The sequence below is a fragment of the Pantherophis guttatus genome, chromosome 11 (assembly GCF_059756535.1).
Source record: "Pantherophis guttatus breed Tessera chromosome 11, ASM5975653v1, whole genome shotgun sequence".
Taxonomy (NCBI): domain Eukaryota; kingdom Metazoa; phylum Chordata; class Lepidosauria; order Squamata; family Colubridae; genus Pantherophis; species Pantherophis guttatus.
In genome coordinates, this window is record NC_142073.1 from 11,396,995 (window position 1) to 11,414,450 (window position 17,456).

Consider the following 17,456-nt stretch of genomic DNA (forward strand, 5'->3'; position numbering starts at 1 on the left):
GGGGATTTTGAGATACGCACCCAGGAATGATTAAAAATTGTTAATATATGGCGTTATTAGTAATCCTACACATTTGGAATATTGAAGTTATGGTGGAATAATGAGTAACTCTTAAAATATTAAATGATGGTGATTTAGTAGGAGATAACAAACAAATGTTATCTATGTTTAAATGAATTAATGGGAAAGATGATAAAGGATTATGAAGAGAGAAAAGTGTTGCTGAAGTTGGAAAATTAGGCTCACACATACTTCTTTGTATTATTATTGTTAGCGTTGTTTAAAAAAAACTTGACCCAGTCAGTACACCATCCACAAAATATGTATGGAATTATTATACTAAAAAACTTTTTTTTTAAATCTTTTTTTTAAAAAAAAGGAAAATTGCTCGATCCAAAAGAGAATCTATCTAACACTTGTTTTTAATTTCCACCCCACAAGCAAAAACAAGGGCTGTGCCTGAGCCGAGCCTCCAGTACCAGCTTGACGGTGGAACATGCGCTCGAGAGTTTTAGCTTCCTTAATGCTTCTGAATCAGAAGACTCCGACGGAGATGAAGACAAGTGAGTAAACTGGCTAAAGGCGGGTTTAAAGTGGCCCGCAACTGCCCATAGCCAATACCGCATACCGGTAGCCCTTGACTTACAATAGTTCATTTAGTGCAGAGGTCTTCAAACTTGGCAGCTTTAAGACTTGTGGACTTCAACTCCCAGAATTCTCCAGCCAGCATAGCTTCAATTTTTACAGCGGTCTCGCTTAGCAACAGGAATTTTGGGGTCCATTGTGGTTGTAAGTCGAGGACTACCCGTATATCTCCTGTGTCTGGCTGGACCCTGCTCCCTCCAAACAATTTTCTTGGCAAGATTTTGCCACAGGATGCTAGTGACTTTTTCTCACGGTGCTGATGCAGCTGTTGAGAATCCATCTAAAGCCATCTGGTCTAACAGGTGGAAGCCAGCAAAAAATGCAGCAGCAGCACCACTCCATGGCCAATGGCTGCCATTGCCACCAAGATATGTTCTCTCTCTCTCTCTCTCTCCCTCTTCCTTCCTTCCTTCCTCCCTCCCTCCCTCCTTCCCCCCCCCCTCTCTCTCTCATTCTCTCTTACACACACACACTTCTACTGGCAAGTGAGAATGGAATAGAATAGAATAGCATAGAGTCCAGGGCAGTGGTGGGATTCAAGTAATTTAACAACCAGTTCTGTGCCCTAATGATTTCTTCCAACAACCAGTATGGCAGCTCTTCTCATATGTGCACTAGGAACAGGCTCCTCCTGTTCCTCTGCCTCTCTGCTGTCAGCCTCCGGAGGCTCTGAAGTCCACACATCATTCCCCGATGGCCTTGGCCCCATCTCTGCCTCCGATGCAGAGACCTCATCCGGGCCTTCCCCAGCCTCCAGGACTGGCCCATGTTCTTCCTCAGCCTCATCTCTGTCCGACTCCGCTGTCAGCTCCGCAGGCTGCTGGCAGACCACAACACCACCCTGATGGTGGACAGAAATCACGGGCAAATTTATTCAGGTTGAGCCTTTGCGTTTTCCTTCTAAGCTGGATCTGGTCACCATGTAGGGAAAGCGAGTACACGGGCCAGGTGGGGTTTATGGAAGACAGGAAGGTGGCTTATATTTTACCCAACGCCTCTCTTTACAGGGTGGCAAGCAACGGCCAGGCTCCATCTGTGGGCAAAATGCCAGGAACTGCTGACACGACAGTTGAAGACTCCGCTGGGTGCCTGAGCTCGGAAGGCAGCTTGGAGCCCTTGACCACTGGCAACGAATTCCTTGACAAGGCCCTGGTCTTGCACCTGAACCACTGCAACCGCTTGCTGCTAGTGAGTATAAAGACGTGTGTTTTTGACGTCCGGCGTGTGTCTGCCCTTATCTTTTTAAAACCTGAGTTTCCCAATGGACTGGAATGACCTAATTTGGTGGTTTATTTATTTATTTATTTGGCCAATTCCTATAGCCACCTATTTCACAAAAAAACAGTACAACTGTAAAAGAGACGAATAGAACAGAAAACATACAAGGACGAGCCGTGGTAGACTGCAGTATTGCAGGCTAACTCTGCCCAATGCTAGGTGTTCGATCCTGACCGGCTCAAGGTTGATTCCACCTTCCATCCTTCTGAGGTTGGTAAAATGAGGAGCCAGATTGTTGGGGACAATATGCTGAATCTGTAAACAGCTTCGAGAGGGCTGTTAAAGCACTACAAAGCGGTATATAAATCTTAAGTGCTATTGCTATAAAAACCCCAAGATAACTGCCACTTGACATTTATATTGGTTCTCCTTATATGCTGTGGACATGGTTAATTTCTAATTCCTTTCCCATAACTCTTGCCATTTATCTAGCTCAGTTGTGTATCCAAAGTTTTTTTGCCCAGGCTATCATTGTTTCTTTTACCTGCTCTTCTTCTAATTCAATTGTAAGTAAGTAATTATATATATATATATTTAAAATTATTTTATCTTCTGTTCCTGTGAATATCCTATCCGGATCTGTCATTTCTGAATAAAAACCATATGATTTCGCATCTTTTTCATTCTTGCTCCTGACCATCTTTTGCGATGTGTGTCTTGATTCATAGAAGCTGGGCAACTTTGGGCCTCTCCGCTGCCAGGAAATGTATGCTCTTGACAGGTTGGGAAGAGACGTGCAGATTCTGGAGATGGCCAGTCGTCTGATCGTGGACCGAGCAGGGGTGGCCGGCTCCGCTGAGGAAGGTAGGACCATGGGCCCTCTGAAGATGGCAACATCGAGCCCTGACATCCCTCTCTCTTGGGAAGGAAGGGATCAACACTTGAACAATCAGAACATGTTTGTAGAATATATCTTATGAACCAACCTGTCCTGGAAGACAACATGCAGGGTGTGTAACGGGTGAAATCAGGGGTGAAATGCTCCCGGTTCAGACCGGATCGCCTGATCCGGTAGCACTGGCAGCGGGTGGTTCGGAGAACCGGTAGCAAAAATCCGTGCCCCCCCCCCCCACATGCCCAGCTGAGCCACGCGATCATCAGAGGCAATTTTTTTTAACTTTTTTTTTTATATAAATTAAACTTTATTGTTTAAAAGAAAAAACATTTAAAAAACATACAAGTTTCTCTCAATTGAGAAACAAATTTGCATATACCATACATAAACGTCACCTATTGACTAATTTCCATTATACTATATAAATATACTATATGTATTATATGTACATATATACAAACATACAATAAAATATTCCATATTCTATACCTAACTTTTAAAAGCATTTTTTCTTTTAAAAGCAAAAAAAAAATGTGTTTAAAAGAAAACAAAAGCCTCTGACGATCAGGCAACTCAGCTGGGATCGTCAGAGCCTTTTAAAAGCATTTTTTTTTTACAACCTCTTCGGCCAAAGAGGTTGTAGAAAAACTGCTTTTAAAAGTAAAAAAAAAAAATAGTTGGCCACACCCACCCAGTCACATTACCCCTCTCAAGCCACACCCACAGAACCGGTAGTAACAAATTTTACATTTCACCACTGGGTGAAATGCTCCCGGTTTGGACCGGATCAGGTGATCCGGTAGCGATGGTGGCAGGTGGTTTGGAGAACCGGTAGCGATGGCTGCGCGAGTCTCCGCCCATCCGCCCGGGTGTCGTTACTTCCTGGTTTTAAAAAGGAATTAATGTGTTTTTACATTTGGAAATGCACACACTTCCAAACCGGTAAGAAAGGTAAGTAGATTTCACCCCTGGTGTGTAACTGAAGGCATCAAAAAACACAATAGGGACACGTGTCTCTTTCCTTGTGGAATTTGCTTTCCTCTTATTTTTATTTATGGGGAAAATCTACTTATTTGGGATTGTTATTAGCCGTTCCACTTTTGCCATAATTCCTTGTGGTGGGCGAACTTTCCTATTTTGCCTTCCAAGGGTCCATCTGTTTATTTTGTCCACTCCTTGCATTTGTTGTATACATCATATCAAGAGACTTTTTAAAAAAAAAAAAAAAAAAACTTTTAGGACCAATTCTAAGCTAAGTATTTGTGACCTCAAAACTGTTAGCCAATCAGCTTTGGGCACAGCCATTTTCCAATACAGGCCTGATACAGGCGCATGCCCTCGCTTTGCACGCTCGCACGAAACTTCTGCGCATGTGCAGAGTGTTTTTGATGACGTTTGGGAGGGTGGGAAAAGCCTCCCGCAGCCGTCACTACTGGTTCGCCTGAACCGGGGCAAACCGGGAGCAACCCACCACTGAAGCCCGCGTTTGAGACCCCAGTGGTGCTGTTTGGTGGGGGTGAGCTCCCATCAATCGCTCCAGCTCCTTGATGAGGACATAAAAGGAGCTGCCACAGATATGCCACGGGCAATGGCGATGTCACCGGCTAATCTTTTTAATCCGGAAGCCCCTTAAATGGTGCCTCTGACATGAATGGGATGGGATTAACATTTATAGCTGGGTACTTCCATAGGACAATGGAAGACGTTGCATAAACTCAAGGCTGTGAATCGAGGCGAAGACCTTCCTTTGGATGGCGATGGGATAACCAGAAGGGTTAATTGTTGGACCTTTGTTTCTGTTCTCAGTGGTACAGTTCTCAAAGTGGAAAGAAGGAGTTTTCTCTTTCTGGGACAGATGTGTGGCTGTCCCTAATGTGTATACCTGCTCCGTAGAAAAGTTCATGCAGAACTTTAAGGCCGAGTATGCAGCACGCATCAATGACCGTCAGCCGGGCTTGGCCGATTCAGGTGAGTGTGTTTTACATTCAAAGTAATTCCTGCTTGTTTCTCTCTCTTTCCCCTCTCCAGATTCTGGATTTTCAAATGGTGTGCTCTGAATCTAGTCTGCCATGGAAGCATAGATCTGTTTTGGGAGGCAGGACAGGCAGATCATGTATGATTGACAGAGTCACACGGGAAGGACAAATTGCTAAGTCCTAGGCAGCTTTCTGAGTACCAATAGGAGAGAATATTTGTATAGCTTAGAGTTGAACTATGGGGTCCTTGGTGCTCTCTGAGCTTGGTTGTTTTCTTACAGATGTTGCATTACCCAGCTAAGTAACATCACTGATCACTGATGGATAATAAAACATCTGCAGGAAATCACCCAAACTCAGAGAGCAACGAAGACCCCACACCCACCTTCCTTCCTCTCTTCCCCTCTTCTTTTGGGATGGTTGCAAGAAATTGCTTGCATTTTTATATTTTTATTTATTTATTTTATTTATTTTATTTTGAATTTATATACCGCACCTTCTCCCAAAGGACTCAGGGTGGTGTACAGCCAGCTAAAAACATACAATACAAACATTAAAAACAATTAAAAGGATATATATTAATTTGGCCCCAATTTAAAATGACAAACCAGTTAAAAATGTTTTTAAAAAATGTTAAGCCAGCCCAGCTTGCTGGAAAAAGAAAGTTTTAAAGGCACGGCGGAAGGCACCGAGGTCTTGAATTCTCCTTATCTCTGGGGGCAGCTGATTCCAGAGGGTAGGTGCCCCCACAGAGAAGGCCCTCCCCCTGGGGGTCACCAGCCTACATTGTTTGGCTGATGGCACCCCGAGGAGGCCCTCTCTGTGGGAGTGCACAGGTCGATGGGAGGCCGTCGGTAGCAGCAGGCGGTCTCGAAGATAACTAGGTCCTATGCCATGGACCTAAGGGAGTGAATATTTGGGATTTCTTTTAAGCTAGGACTCCCAAAGAGCTGAATTATGAGCCAAAGACAACATTTTACACTTTCCTAATGAATTTCTTTTTTTTATAAGCACATAAGTAGCCAGCTCAGCTTTTATAAAGGAATTACCTTGAGGATAATTTTAAGTCTCTCTCTGGCATGGTGTTATTTCAACAAACAGATCCAAAACACATTGCTACCAAAAATAATATTTCATTACCTATAGGAAGCCTGTGAGACTTACGTGTTCAGCTAAGCCAATATAAGTAAGGGATCCTCACTTACTGACCACAATTGGGACGGGCTAATTGATGTGGTCATTACATGAAATGACTTGTGACCGTGTGCAACTTAGGGTGTCAGTTTGTCGATTCCGGCTGCAATTAAATGAATCAAGTGTGGTGTCACAGAACTGTGACTTGTGATTTCCTGCTGGCTTCCCCACTGATTTGGGGAAAGATTACAAATGACAGTCACATAATTACAGAAGGCTGCAAGGCTATAACTGTGAGTTAGTTGCCAAGCATCTGAATCAGTGTTTCTCAACCTTGGAAGCTTGAAGATGGGCGGACTTCAACTCCCAGAATCTGGGAGTTGAAGTCCACCCATCTTCAAGCTTCCAAGGTTGAGAAACACTGATCTAAATTGTGAGTTACTCAGTCCCTGAGTCCTTCGGGAGTAGGGCGGTATACAAATCAAATAAACTAAACTAAACTAAACTAAACTAAACTAAACTAAACTAAACTAAACTAAACTAAACTAAACTAAACTAAACTAAACTAAACTAAACTAAAGTCCCTTATTTTAGTGCTGTCGTAATTTCCAACATTTGCTGAATGACTGGTTGCTAAGTGAGGACTACCTATACTTGTTGGATACTGTTAGTTTCGAGGCATAAGCAGACGGATTCACAATCGTTTATATATTTTCAGTCCTACTCAAGAAGCAATTATTCCTTCGTTGCTAAGATTCGTGTCTATGGTACTAGTTTTATCGAAGAGCAAATGGGGACTTACATACTACTTAGGTGTGGCTCCAGGAAGTTTTCGAGTTCTGTTCCTAGAAATGACACTAATGCACGGAGTATCTCTGCTTGTGCCCTTCTTCCTGTTGCAGTGTGTGTAAAGCTGGTGGAAGAACTTTTGGGGCACAGGCTGCCCAGGCGTCAGGGAAGTTGTCAAGTCGAGCAGGTCACCCTCTTTCAATATTGGAGCCACTTTGAGGTTCTGCCTGTGGTTACACTGGACTCCTACATCATGGAGCTGGCTGAAGAAGGTAACGTGTGTTTAGCCAACGTTATAGTGGGGTGGGCAGCTGTTTTGCAGCTGGGGGACACTAGGAAAAGGTCTAATAGGCCAAAAAGGAAAATAATTTTGGAGCCTGGATAGCTCAACAGACAGAGCTCTGTAATTTAACACCAGCTGTCTGCAATTAAAATAAGATTGAATCTCGCCAGGCTCAAGGCCTTCCATCCTTTCTAAGGTAGGTAAATTGAGGACCCAGTTTGTGGGGGCAATAAACTGACTTTGTATAAATATACAAAAGTATGAAGGCTATTGCTTAACGCATTGTAAGCCGCCCTGAGTCTCCAGAGAAGGGCGGCATATAAATCAATTTTTATTTTTTTTTTAAAAAAAAGGAAAATAATGTATTGCTGAAGATCAGTGTGTTGGTACTGAGTTTCAGTGGTTCTACCTAAAGCAAAGGTGTCCAACCTTGGCAACTTTTAAGACTTGGGGGAAATTCTAGGAGTTGAGAAGTCTTAAGGTGGGACGTGGTGGCTCAGTGGCTAGGATGCCTAGCTTGTCGATTGAAAGGTCGGCCGTTAGGCGGTTCGAATCCCTAGTGCTGCCTAATGAGGTGAGCTCCCATTCCTTGTCCCAGCTTCTGCCAACCTAGGAATTCAAAAGCAGGTAAAAAATGCAAGTAGAAAAATAGGGGCCACCTTTGGTGGGAAGGTAACAGCGTTCCGTGCATCTTTGGCGTTTAGTCATGCCGGCCACATGACCACAGAGATGTCTTCGGACAGCACTGGCTCTTCGGCTTTGAAACACAGATGAGCACTGCCCCCTAGAGTCGGGAACGACTAGCACATAGGTGCGAGGGGAACCTTGACTTTTACCTAAGGTTGAACACCCCTAAAATACGGTAGAGCCACCATAGATAACTCTCTTAGGATACAAGAATTCCCAAGTATGCTTGACACCAGTTAAGGGTATGATGGCAAGCTGATTTGCTTGTGTGAATAGCTGCCATGAATTAAATGCCATAAATTGGTTTCGGTTGTGATCTCAAAAAGTGAGAATTTTCAGCGTGGACCGTCTTAAAAACCTTCCCAGAAGGAAAGCGATGGGATTGGGTTGGAGATTTCCCCAGTTGGAATATTATCAGCCGATTTGGACAAGATCCACCTTGGATCGTATTGTCGTTAACGCCAATGCTTGTCTTTTCATTGGCCCCGCAGTTCTGCTAGCACAGAACCTGAATTCTGATGACCAAGATGTGGTCTTGAAGGCGCTGAAGCGAGTCCCCGAAAGCCGGCTACGCAAGGACGGATTGAAAGCTTTGAGTTTGCTCCTTGTGGAAGGAAACACCAAAGTTATTGGGGCTGTAACGGCACAATTGCGCAACCTGTCGGAGAACCCCAGTTTTCGGGAGCGGGCAAGTATTTTAATTTTTACTGCGGCCTGGGAATGGATAGATGAACGGATACCTCATTCTTATACACAGCCACATTACACATTCTTAAAGGAATTGTTTCATTTCTTGGGCTTTTACAATGAAATTTGATTGCTGCAATTTTGGGGAGATTTTGTATATTTTATTTTAGTTAGTTTGTCAAACATGTACAAGATAACAGGTATACGTATAAACATGGACATGAGCACAGGAAATGACTAAAATAAATGGGGACAGGAGGAGGAGGACGGTAGGCACGTTGGTGCGCTTATGCATGCCTTTATGGACCTCTTAGGAATGGGGTGAGATCCATGGTAGACAGTTTAAGGTTGAAGCTGTGGGGGGTTTGAGGATGTAACAGCGGAGTCAGGTAGGCTGAGAGGAGAAGAGTGGAGAGGAGAGGAGAGGAGAGGAGAGGAATGGAGAGAAGAATGGAGAGGAGAGGAATGGAGAGGAGAGGAATGGAAAGGAGAGGAGTGGAGAGGAATGGAAAGGAGAGGAGAGGAGTGGAAAGGAGAGGAGAGGAGTGGAAAGGAGAGTAATGGAGAGTAATGGAGAGGAGAGGAATGGAAAGGAGAGGAGTGGAGTGGAGTGGAAAGGAGAGGAGTGGAGAGGATTGGAGAGGAGAGGAGTGGAGTGGAGATTAATGGAGAGGAGAGGAATGGAGAGGAGAGGAATGGAAAGGAGAGGAGAGGAGTGGAGTGGAGAGGAATGGAGGAGTGGAGAGGAATGGAGAGGAGAGGAATGGAAAGGAGAGGAGATGAGTGGAAAGGAGGAGAGGAGAGTAATGGAGAGTAATGGAGAGGAGAGGAATGGAAAGGAGAGGAATGGAAAGGAGAGGAGTGGAAAGGAGAGGAGTGGAGAGGATTGGAGAGGAGAGGAGAGGAGAGGAGATTAATGGAGAGGAGAGGAATGGAAAGGAGAGGAGAGGAGAGGAGGCTTGTTAGTCAGCCATAGGGAACAGTATTGTGGATCGACAGATCTCATGGCGTAGGTTTTAACGCTGGAGAAAGGAAGGCATTTATAAAATCCATTCCTCCCTATTCTTTATTTGCATAAACTTTCAAAGCCAAGGGTTCCAAAACAGACACGAGGACACACATCACTCTGAAAAGAAGAGGCTGCTTTCCTTTGAGGCCAAGCAGAGTGATTTGTTTTGATGTTTTTCTCAGGCCCTGATCTGCTTCCTGGAGCAGTTGGAGGATGATGAGACACAGACGCGGGTGGCTGCCTGTGCAGCTCTGGGCTGCCTTAAGGTGAGGGCTGAATAATCACCTGTAGCTCCGCGTCTTTCCTGGTATTTACTGGCTGGTGCTTCTCAGAATAAATTTGTTTATTCTGCAGTATTCAAAATTTAATATTCAAAATAACCAGCAATAAATTTTGGAGACAGCACTTGGAAGAAGCTGAATGTTAGAGAATATTGTTTTGTCTGTCCCTCTATCCGGCTATCTGTCTGTCTGTCTATCTACCGTACTTTTCCGAGTCCCCCCCCAAAAAAAGGGTGGAAATGTTGGTGCATCTTATACACTGAATACAGCCATTTTTGGTCTCCCAAAACCCCGCCCTGTGTGTCCCATTTTCACCAAAAACAGGCCTGTTTTTCATAAAACCAGGGCACGCAAAAGGTTCGGGTGGCCTGCAGAGTGGTCCTGGGGGCTGGGGAGGGCAAAAACGCGATGCATAGAGGGTTTGGGAGCTGAAAAACGGGCTCGTTTTTCGCAAAAATGGGGCACTCAGAGGGTTTGGGAGACCGGAAAGGGCAAAAACTTTTTTCTTGTTTTTCTCTTTGAAATCTTGGTGCGTCTTATACTCCAGTGCATCTTATAATCCGAAAAATACAGTATCTATCTATCTATCTATCTATCTATCTATCTATCTATCTATCTATCTATCTATCTATCTATCATCTACCTAAGCTCCCTTCAGTTCCTTAAGGAACAATGTCATTTCCTTTATCTTAACACTCCCCCCAACCCACAGGCCAAGGAGAGCATTGAACAGCTGGTATATCTGTGCCAAACTGACAAGGAAGCCGTGCGGGACGCAGCCAAACAGAGCCTCCTTATGTGTGGTAAGTGCGCTTCCCCTTGCTCTCTTTCCAGACAGCCGTAATCTTCTCCTACCCTAGGAGAAGGGCTTGTTGCTGGTGGGACGGAGGGCGTGGGGTCTCGTTACACAAAGAACTAGTTCAGTTGACTCTATACTCGACGGCTTTGCAGTGCTTCTGTAGGAAAGCCCTGTCCTTCCTAAATCTCCAGTCCTTCTCTTGATCTCTGCTGGTACCACAGCCGAGATTGGCCTCCCACGATATCAGCACTACTTGCTTAAAGAAAAAATGATCCGCCACAGCCGTGGCGAGAATGCAGTATTGCAGGCTAAATTCTGCTGACTGCCAGCAGTTCGATTCTGACGGGCTCAAGGTGGGCTCAGCCTGTTTCCATCTGAAAACAATCTTTTCAGCCACGGTGGCGCGGTGGTGAGAGTGCAGTACTGCAGGCTACTTCTGCTGACTGCCGGCTGCCTGCAATTTGGCGGTTCAAATCTTCAGCAGGCTCAAGGTTGACTCAGCCTTCCATCCTTGCGAGGTCTGTAAAATGAGGACCCAGATTGTCGGGGGGGGGGGGAAATAGGCTGACTCTGTAAACCGCTTAGAGGGGGCTGTAAAAGCACTGTGAAGCAGTATATGAGTCTTAAGTCAGAGGTCTTCAAACTTGGCAGCTTTAAGACTTGTGGACTTCAATTCCCAGAATTCTCCAGCCAGCTATGCTGGCTGGAGAATTCTGGGAGTTGAAGTCCACAAATTTTAAAGCTGCCAAGTTTGGGGACCCCTGATCTAAGTGCTAGTGCTATTCTGGGAAGAGAATAAAGGCACTTATGTAGTCCTTGCTGTTTATTATCCTTTGATAGATGGCACTGAAAGAACCCTCTGATGGGCTCAGTAGACTTCTGGGTCACGACAGCAGCTGCACAGGTCGGGATCTCATAGCCAGTCGGTTAGCCACCCTTCCCTGCCCGTTGCATGTCTAACCGGTGTCTCTTGTCTTGGGTCTCATCGGACCTGATGTGGTTGGGTTTACGTCTTCCCTGTGGCCCCCGAGTTGCAGGCATCTTCCAGCTGTGCTTGTGTCCTGGCTGTGCACGTCTCTGTCTTCGTTGCATATGGAATGGCACGCTGGTTGAGGGACTCCGCTTTAGTCCCAGATTAAAGGTTCACACACAAGATGCTACGACTAAAATGAGATTGGATAACCGTGTGTGTCATTGTGAATCTAATAACTGTCTTGAGTAGAAGTGAACTACGCTCTCCCATTCACCCTAAATGTGGTTTAGTTGTGCAGGTGTTGCATGCGGTACGAACCCAGTAAATTGTATTGTGTTAATTTGGGTTTAAGAGTTAGCATGTGGTCTGAAGCGAGTGATTATTTGTCCACCTAGCACTGCATTGCCCATGCTATGCAACCTTGGCTTGCTGTGACTTTTGATTGGATCCCACACACTGAGAAGAAGCCTCATCTTAAGCAGGATTCAGGATTTCAAACAACACTTTTCCTTCAGCCCAATAACACTAACCAATTTCAGTTCACTGCACGGTATCAAAGGAGATCATAAAGAAAGTTACAGTAGAATCCCAACAGGATGTGGTGGCTCAGTGGCTAAGACGCTGAGCTTGTCGATCGAAAGGTTGGCAGTTCAGCAGTTCGAATCCCTAGCGCCGCATAACGGAGTGAGCTCCCGTTACTTGTCCCATCTTCTGCCAACCTAGCAGTTCGAAAGCAGGTAAAAAATGCAAGTAGAAAAATAGAGACCACCTTTGGTGGGAAGGGAACAGCGTTCTGTGAGCCTTTGGCGTTGAGTCACGCCGGCCGCATGACCACGGAGACGTCTTCGGACAGCACTGACTCTTCGGCTTTGAAACGGAGATGAGCACCACCCCCTAGAGTCAGGAACGACTAGCACATATGTGCGAGGGGAACCTTTACCTTTACCTTTAGAATCCCAAGATTATTTCAGAAACATTGAGTGACCCAAAGAAATAAGCAATACTTGAATGCTCGGATGTCCAGAACTCACTTTCACCTTCACCTGATCTTTTTAATCAGAGAAGTCAGATGTTGAATCCAATTCTTCTGAAGGCAAATCACACCCAATTTCTCTGTATTGTCCCTTGATTTTTAAGGAAAGCACTTTTTTTTTTTTTTTGCAGTCCTTTCAACTCAGGGTATTTTGCGTTTCTAAGAAACTTTAAGAAAAGTTCGGCAGAGTAAAAGTTCTGCACGGGAGCCTCATTTATTGAGGAGTGGGAGAGCAAGAGGAAAATAGATTGGCTCCTTCCTTCAAATTGCATTGCTCCCAATCCTGATACCCAAAGAAGCTAGTTTAAACCCTGGCCAAGAAGAAGCTCGGAAACAATGGGGTGGAAATTCCCCATGCTTGTCAATGCTAGGAATACTTATCAAGGAGACCATATTTAATTAAAGTAAATTTGGATTAATTTTTTTTTTCATGACCTTGCCCAGCTCTTTTAGGGTGTGGTGCCACTCAAAAGCCAAATACGATCCTTGGCTTGAGAAGTGCAACACACTAATATCCTGTAAAATCTACCTACTGTTTTATTCATCTGCAAATTCTCTAAAGTTGTCTGCCGACAGCCGGAAGAGGTTTATGACATTTAATTCCTTTCAAAATATGGAATGGAGCTACACCCAAATTCTACAGAATTTGGAAAAGTAAGCAAGATGATTTAATTTCCCCTGGGCCAATTATTAGCCTCCCCCAATCTAGTGCAAACCTTCAAATTATCAAGAGTTCCTAGGAATTCTGAGAATCGCTGCTCACGTGTCTCGGAAGACATCGGAGTATTGGGTGATTGTGCTAAACATTCCTTATCTCTGAAGAACAAACATGGATCTGGTACTTAAGGGCCACCCAAGGATGTGTTTGTACAAATTGAACAAAATGCTTGATCAAAGCATTTAAATGAGAGGTGTAATTTCCAAATCCACATGCTATACATCAGGAGTCTCCAACTTTGGCAACTTTAAGCCTGGAGGACTTCAACTCCCAGAATTCCCCAGCCAGCAAAGCTTTTGAAGCAAAGCTGGCTGGGGAATTCTGGGAGTTGAAGTCCTCCAGGCTTAAAAGTTGCCAAGATTGGAGACCCCTGCTATACATGATTCTCTTACAATGTCTACCCAGCCATTTTCTGTGCTCTCAAATGTAAGTTATCCGCTTAGCATGCCGAGATGTCCCTTGCTGTGAAGTTTACGCACCAAGTTCTCAAGATTGTCAGCCTAATGATGTATGTCTCCCAACCATCCTTCCCGTATTTACATGCATGTGGCTCAAAGAAACATCAGCATGGAACAAATGATAAATAGATCTAGCCCTAGCTGAAACGTAAGCGAGAGAGGGCAGAAACAGTGAAACACGTGCTCAGTTGAAGGTCTTCACGCATCACATTATATAATATGTTTGGCGGGGGCCCTCTCAAACAAAATTCTGTGTTCACATACAAGATGTAAGAAGTATATTAGAGACTTAGCACAGAATAAGACAGTCGGCAACAAAACCAAAAATGCTTAAGAATTGAGCACATACCATGTTTCCCCGAAAATAAGACCCTGTCTTATATTTTTTTGAACCCTGAAATAAGCACTTGGCCTTATTGCCATGCCTCAAAAGCCTGATTGGGCTTATTATCAGGGGATGTCTTATTTTGGGGGAAAACAAGGTACTTAGACAAACACTTCCTTAAAAGAGGGAGTTTGACGGTCAACGTTTACATTGTGAATGATTATTATATTTGGATCATGGACCACGGTCAAAATTCAAGAGGCAATTAGACCACTATATTGAATAAACAATGTTCCTGAAAAGCTGCCACTATTTTGACTGCAAGTGAGCAGCCAGAAAAGGAAACACCCAAGAAAGTACGAGATTTTTTTTAAAAAAAGCCCAGGTCAGATTTTTGTACAGGGCCTAGACCAGGGGTGTCCAACTCAAGGGGTGCTTAGATCTGGCCCACGGGGCCACCCTGGAAACAGCAGAAGACCGGCCCACGGTGCCTCTGCGGTCCTTCCAAGCTCAGTTTTCACTGGCAGAGGGTTGCAGGAAACCATTGCGGCCAGAAACGGAGCTTGGGAGGGCCGCACGCTGCTCTCGCAAGCTCCGTTTTCACTGGCAGAAGATTGCAGGAGGCCGTCGCAGCCGGAAACGGAGCTCTGGGGCCCGTTTTCGCTGGCAGTGCACTCAGGCCACAGGTGCCCCCGACACAAGTGACGTTGAGCTGGCCACGCCCACACTGACCATGCACCCCACCCCGCCCCCCACGGTCAAACACAACCCTGATGCGGCCCTCAGTGAAATCGAGTTTGACACCCCGGCCTACGCCGTGGTCAGCGCCTGCAGTCTAGCATTGGCAGACTTGTGTCCAAAGTTGAGGCAGAAATTATCCTGATGGGCACCTGATTTCTGTGTGTGTGTTTTCAGGGGACGATGGCAAGTCAGCTCATCGAAGGCTAGAAGAATCCCTGGACAATTTGCCACGGATCTTTGCCCCGGGCAGCATGGCCAGTACTGCATTCTGAAGGATGCAGCATCCATCCACCTGCTGATCCTTTGTTGGGCACGGACCTTGCATGCCGCAAAACTTCAGCGGAGTCCTTCGAACCGAAAGTCAAATCGGCCTCTGGCAGAGTGGGCAGCTCTGTCACTTGTGGGGCCATGCCCACAGCAGTATTAGTACCGCTGGCCTACTGCCTTATGTGGAGAAATGCTCATTGGCTCCAGCAGCAACACGGCCAGGAGATCCCTTCTACGATTTTCTTCCTCCTACAGAAGCCTACTGAATCCGGAGGATGGTATTGAACTGGGCATGCTATCATTATAGCCACCACCGAAACACATCCCTTTCTATTTGGATCTGCTGGAGAAAACTAGCGGTAGGAAAAGTCATCGGTTTGAGATACACTGGAGACGAGTGCATGAGATTACATTGAAGATGCACGTTGAAAGTCCTGCTTAATGTTTAACCTGTTCTGTTCTCCACTGTTCTCTCCACCCTTCGGGGACTGTGAATCTTGCAGGAAATTGGGGCCAGCTAGATCCTCTGTTAGGGCTTTGGATAAATTGCAGAATTTTCTCCTCTGGATTTGCAAGGTGGAGAGGGGAAAAAAAAAACGACAGGAAGGGGAGTCCTTTATTCCCAGCGAGGGAAGGGAAACCAATGTCTTTATAATGACGATGCTATGGAAGATGGAAACGTAACGGGCGAAAGTTGCCTCTTCTTGTGCTATTTTAATATTTTTTTATGTACATGTGTGCGTGGGTGAGTGTGTGTGTGTGCTTGCGTGCGTGTTGGGGTGGGGAGGGAGGCAGCAGCCAAATGGAAGCAAAAAGTCGTTTTCTACAAAGTATCTATAAATTTATCTGTACATCTACATAGCTATAAATATATATATATATATAATGTAATTATCAAGAGGTTTGGCTAATTTTGACTTTAAGCCTGAAATAAACAGAAGTTTGAGCAAACGAGTTGAAAGTGTGTAATTTTGTGGTCTTTTTGTTTTGTTTGCTTTTTTGGGGGTGGGGCAGCTTTCCTCAGAAGCTGTAGGAAATGCAAATGAATTTTGGTCAGCAAAAACATAATAGTTTTATTTTATCATCTATTAAACAAAGAAGACATTTAAGTTCGTTTGTTTTTTCTTTTGCCCTCACAAGGCAGATGGGCAATTTTGAGGACTGAACACACAAGTCAGCATATCTATTTTTCAGGGCTGAAAAACTATACAATATTCATTTCTAGTTTTCCTTTAAAACATTCAAAATAGTTTTTTTTAAAAAAGATATTAAAACAATGTAGGCAAAAAAAAACCCCACAACTCACCGCTTACAAAAAGATTTCACCGATTCCCTAAAAGACGACTTCTCAGGAGCCGCTACAGGTAGTCCTCGACTTAACAATGAAGCCCAAAATTTCTGTTAGTGAGACATTTGTTAAGTGAGTTTTGCCTCACTTTACGACTTTTCTCGCCACAGTTGTTAAGTGAATCACGGCAGTTCTTAAGCGAGTAACATGGTTGTTAAGTGAATCTGGCTTCCCCATTGACTTTGCTTGTCAGAAGGTCGCAAAAGGGGATCACATGACCCCGGGCCATTTCAACCGTCATAAATATGAGTCAGTTGCCAAGTGGCTGGTTTTGGATCACGTGACCATGGGGAATGCTGCAATGGTCGTAAGTGTGAAACATGGTCATAAGTCGCTTTTTTTCCAGTGCCGTTGTAACTTCAAACGGTCACTAAACAAAGAGTCGTAACTTGAGGACTACCTGCATTCTAGATCTGAAAGAAAAGAAAATCCTAAAGAAAACAACCAAGGAAAATGGTTCCTCCGGCTGAGAATTCTTGAGCATTGTCTCCGATCTTTGCCACTGTCACGAAGAAAAATTAAGATCACTTCAGATTGCCCAAGAACATTTGCTCCTGTTCTGTTCTGTCCTCAGAAGCCCGTTGGATTTAGACAGCTAATACATTCAATTAAATATATAAATGACAATGCCTGAACGGAAAACGTTGGGAACAGAATGTTAAGAACAAACTAACCAGTGTGTTTCAAAAGGCTATAAATCAGGGGTGTCAAACTCAAGGCCCGCGGGCCGAATGTGGCCCGCGGGGCTGCCCTGAAAACAGTGAAGGACCGGCCCACGGTGCCTCTGCCAGCAAAAACTGAGCCTGGGCCCCGTTTCTGGCCGCGACAGCCTCCTGCAGCCCTCCGCCAATGAAAATGGAGCTGAGGGGGGCACACGTGGCTCCCCGGGCCCCATTTTTGTTGGCAGAGGGCTGTAGGGAGGCCATTGTGGATAAAAATGGGGTCTGAGGGAACACATGCGCCCACCAGGGCCAGTTTTTGCTGGCAGAGGGTGGGATAGGAAAGGGGAAAGAGGAAAGACAAAAAGAAGGAAAGATGAGAAGAGAGCAAGGAAGGAAAAAGAAGGAAAGAGGGGAAGGAAGAAAGGAGAAGGAAGAAGAAAAGGGAGGGAGGGAGGGAGGATCCTCCCAGCCCCACACGGGCCACCAGATGCCCCCGACACGAGTGACGTCGATCTGGCCATGCCCATC

The 17,456-nt window shown here is 45.1% G+C and overlaps 1 protein-coding gene across 12 annotated transcripts in view; it reads left to right on the plus strand.

Moving 5' to 3' along the window:
• Positions 1 to 15,872, plus strand: part of RIPOR1 (RHO family interacting cell polarization regulator 1) — a 118,165-nt gene extending 102,293 nt beyond the window's left edge. For 7 of the 12 annotated variants that reach the window (XM_034425793.3, XM_060681597.2, XM_034425790.3 and 4 more), the window contains exons 14-22: positions 442 to 563; positions 1,653 to 1,833; positions 2,592 to 2,727; positions 4,565 to 4,726; positions 6,771 to 6,929; positions 8,119 to 8,315; positions 9,506 to 9,589; positions 10,317 to 10,407; positions 14,826 to 15,872. In XM_034425793.3, coding sequence (XP_034281684.2) covers positions 442 to 563; positions 1,653 to 1,833; positions 2,592 to 2,727; positions 4,565 to 4,726; positions 6,771 to 6,929; positions 8,119 to 8,315; positions 9,506 to 9,589; positions 10,317 to 10,407; positions 14,826 to 14,923 — 1,230 coding nt within the window. In that variant the 3' untranslated portion in view covers positions 14,924 to 15,872. Of the gene's footprint in view, positions 1 to 441; positions 564 to 1,652; positions 1,834 to 2,591; positions 2,728 to 4,564; positions 4,727 to 6,770; positions 6,930 to 8,118; positions 8,316 to 9,505; positions 9,590 to 10,316; positions 10,408 to 11,243; positions 11,308 to 14,825 lie in introns of all 12 variants that reach the window. The other 5 variants (XM_087877240.1, XM_087877239.1, XM_034425791.3 and 2 more) reach the window with 1 other exon arrangement.
• The last annotated feature ends 1,584 nt before the right edge of the window (positions 15,873 to 17,456 follow it).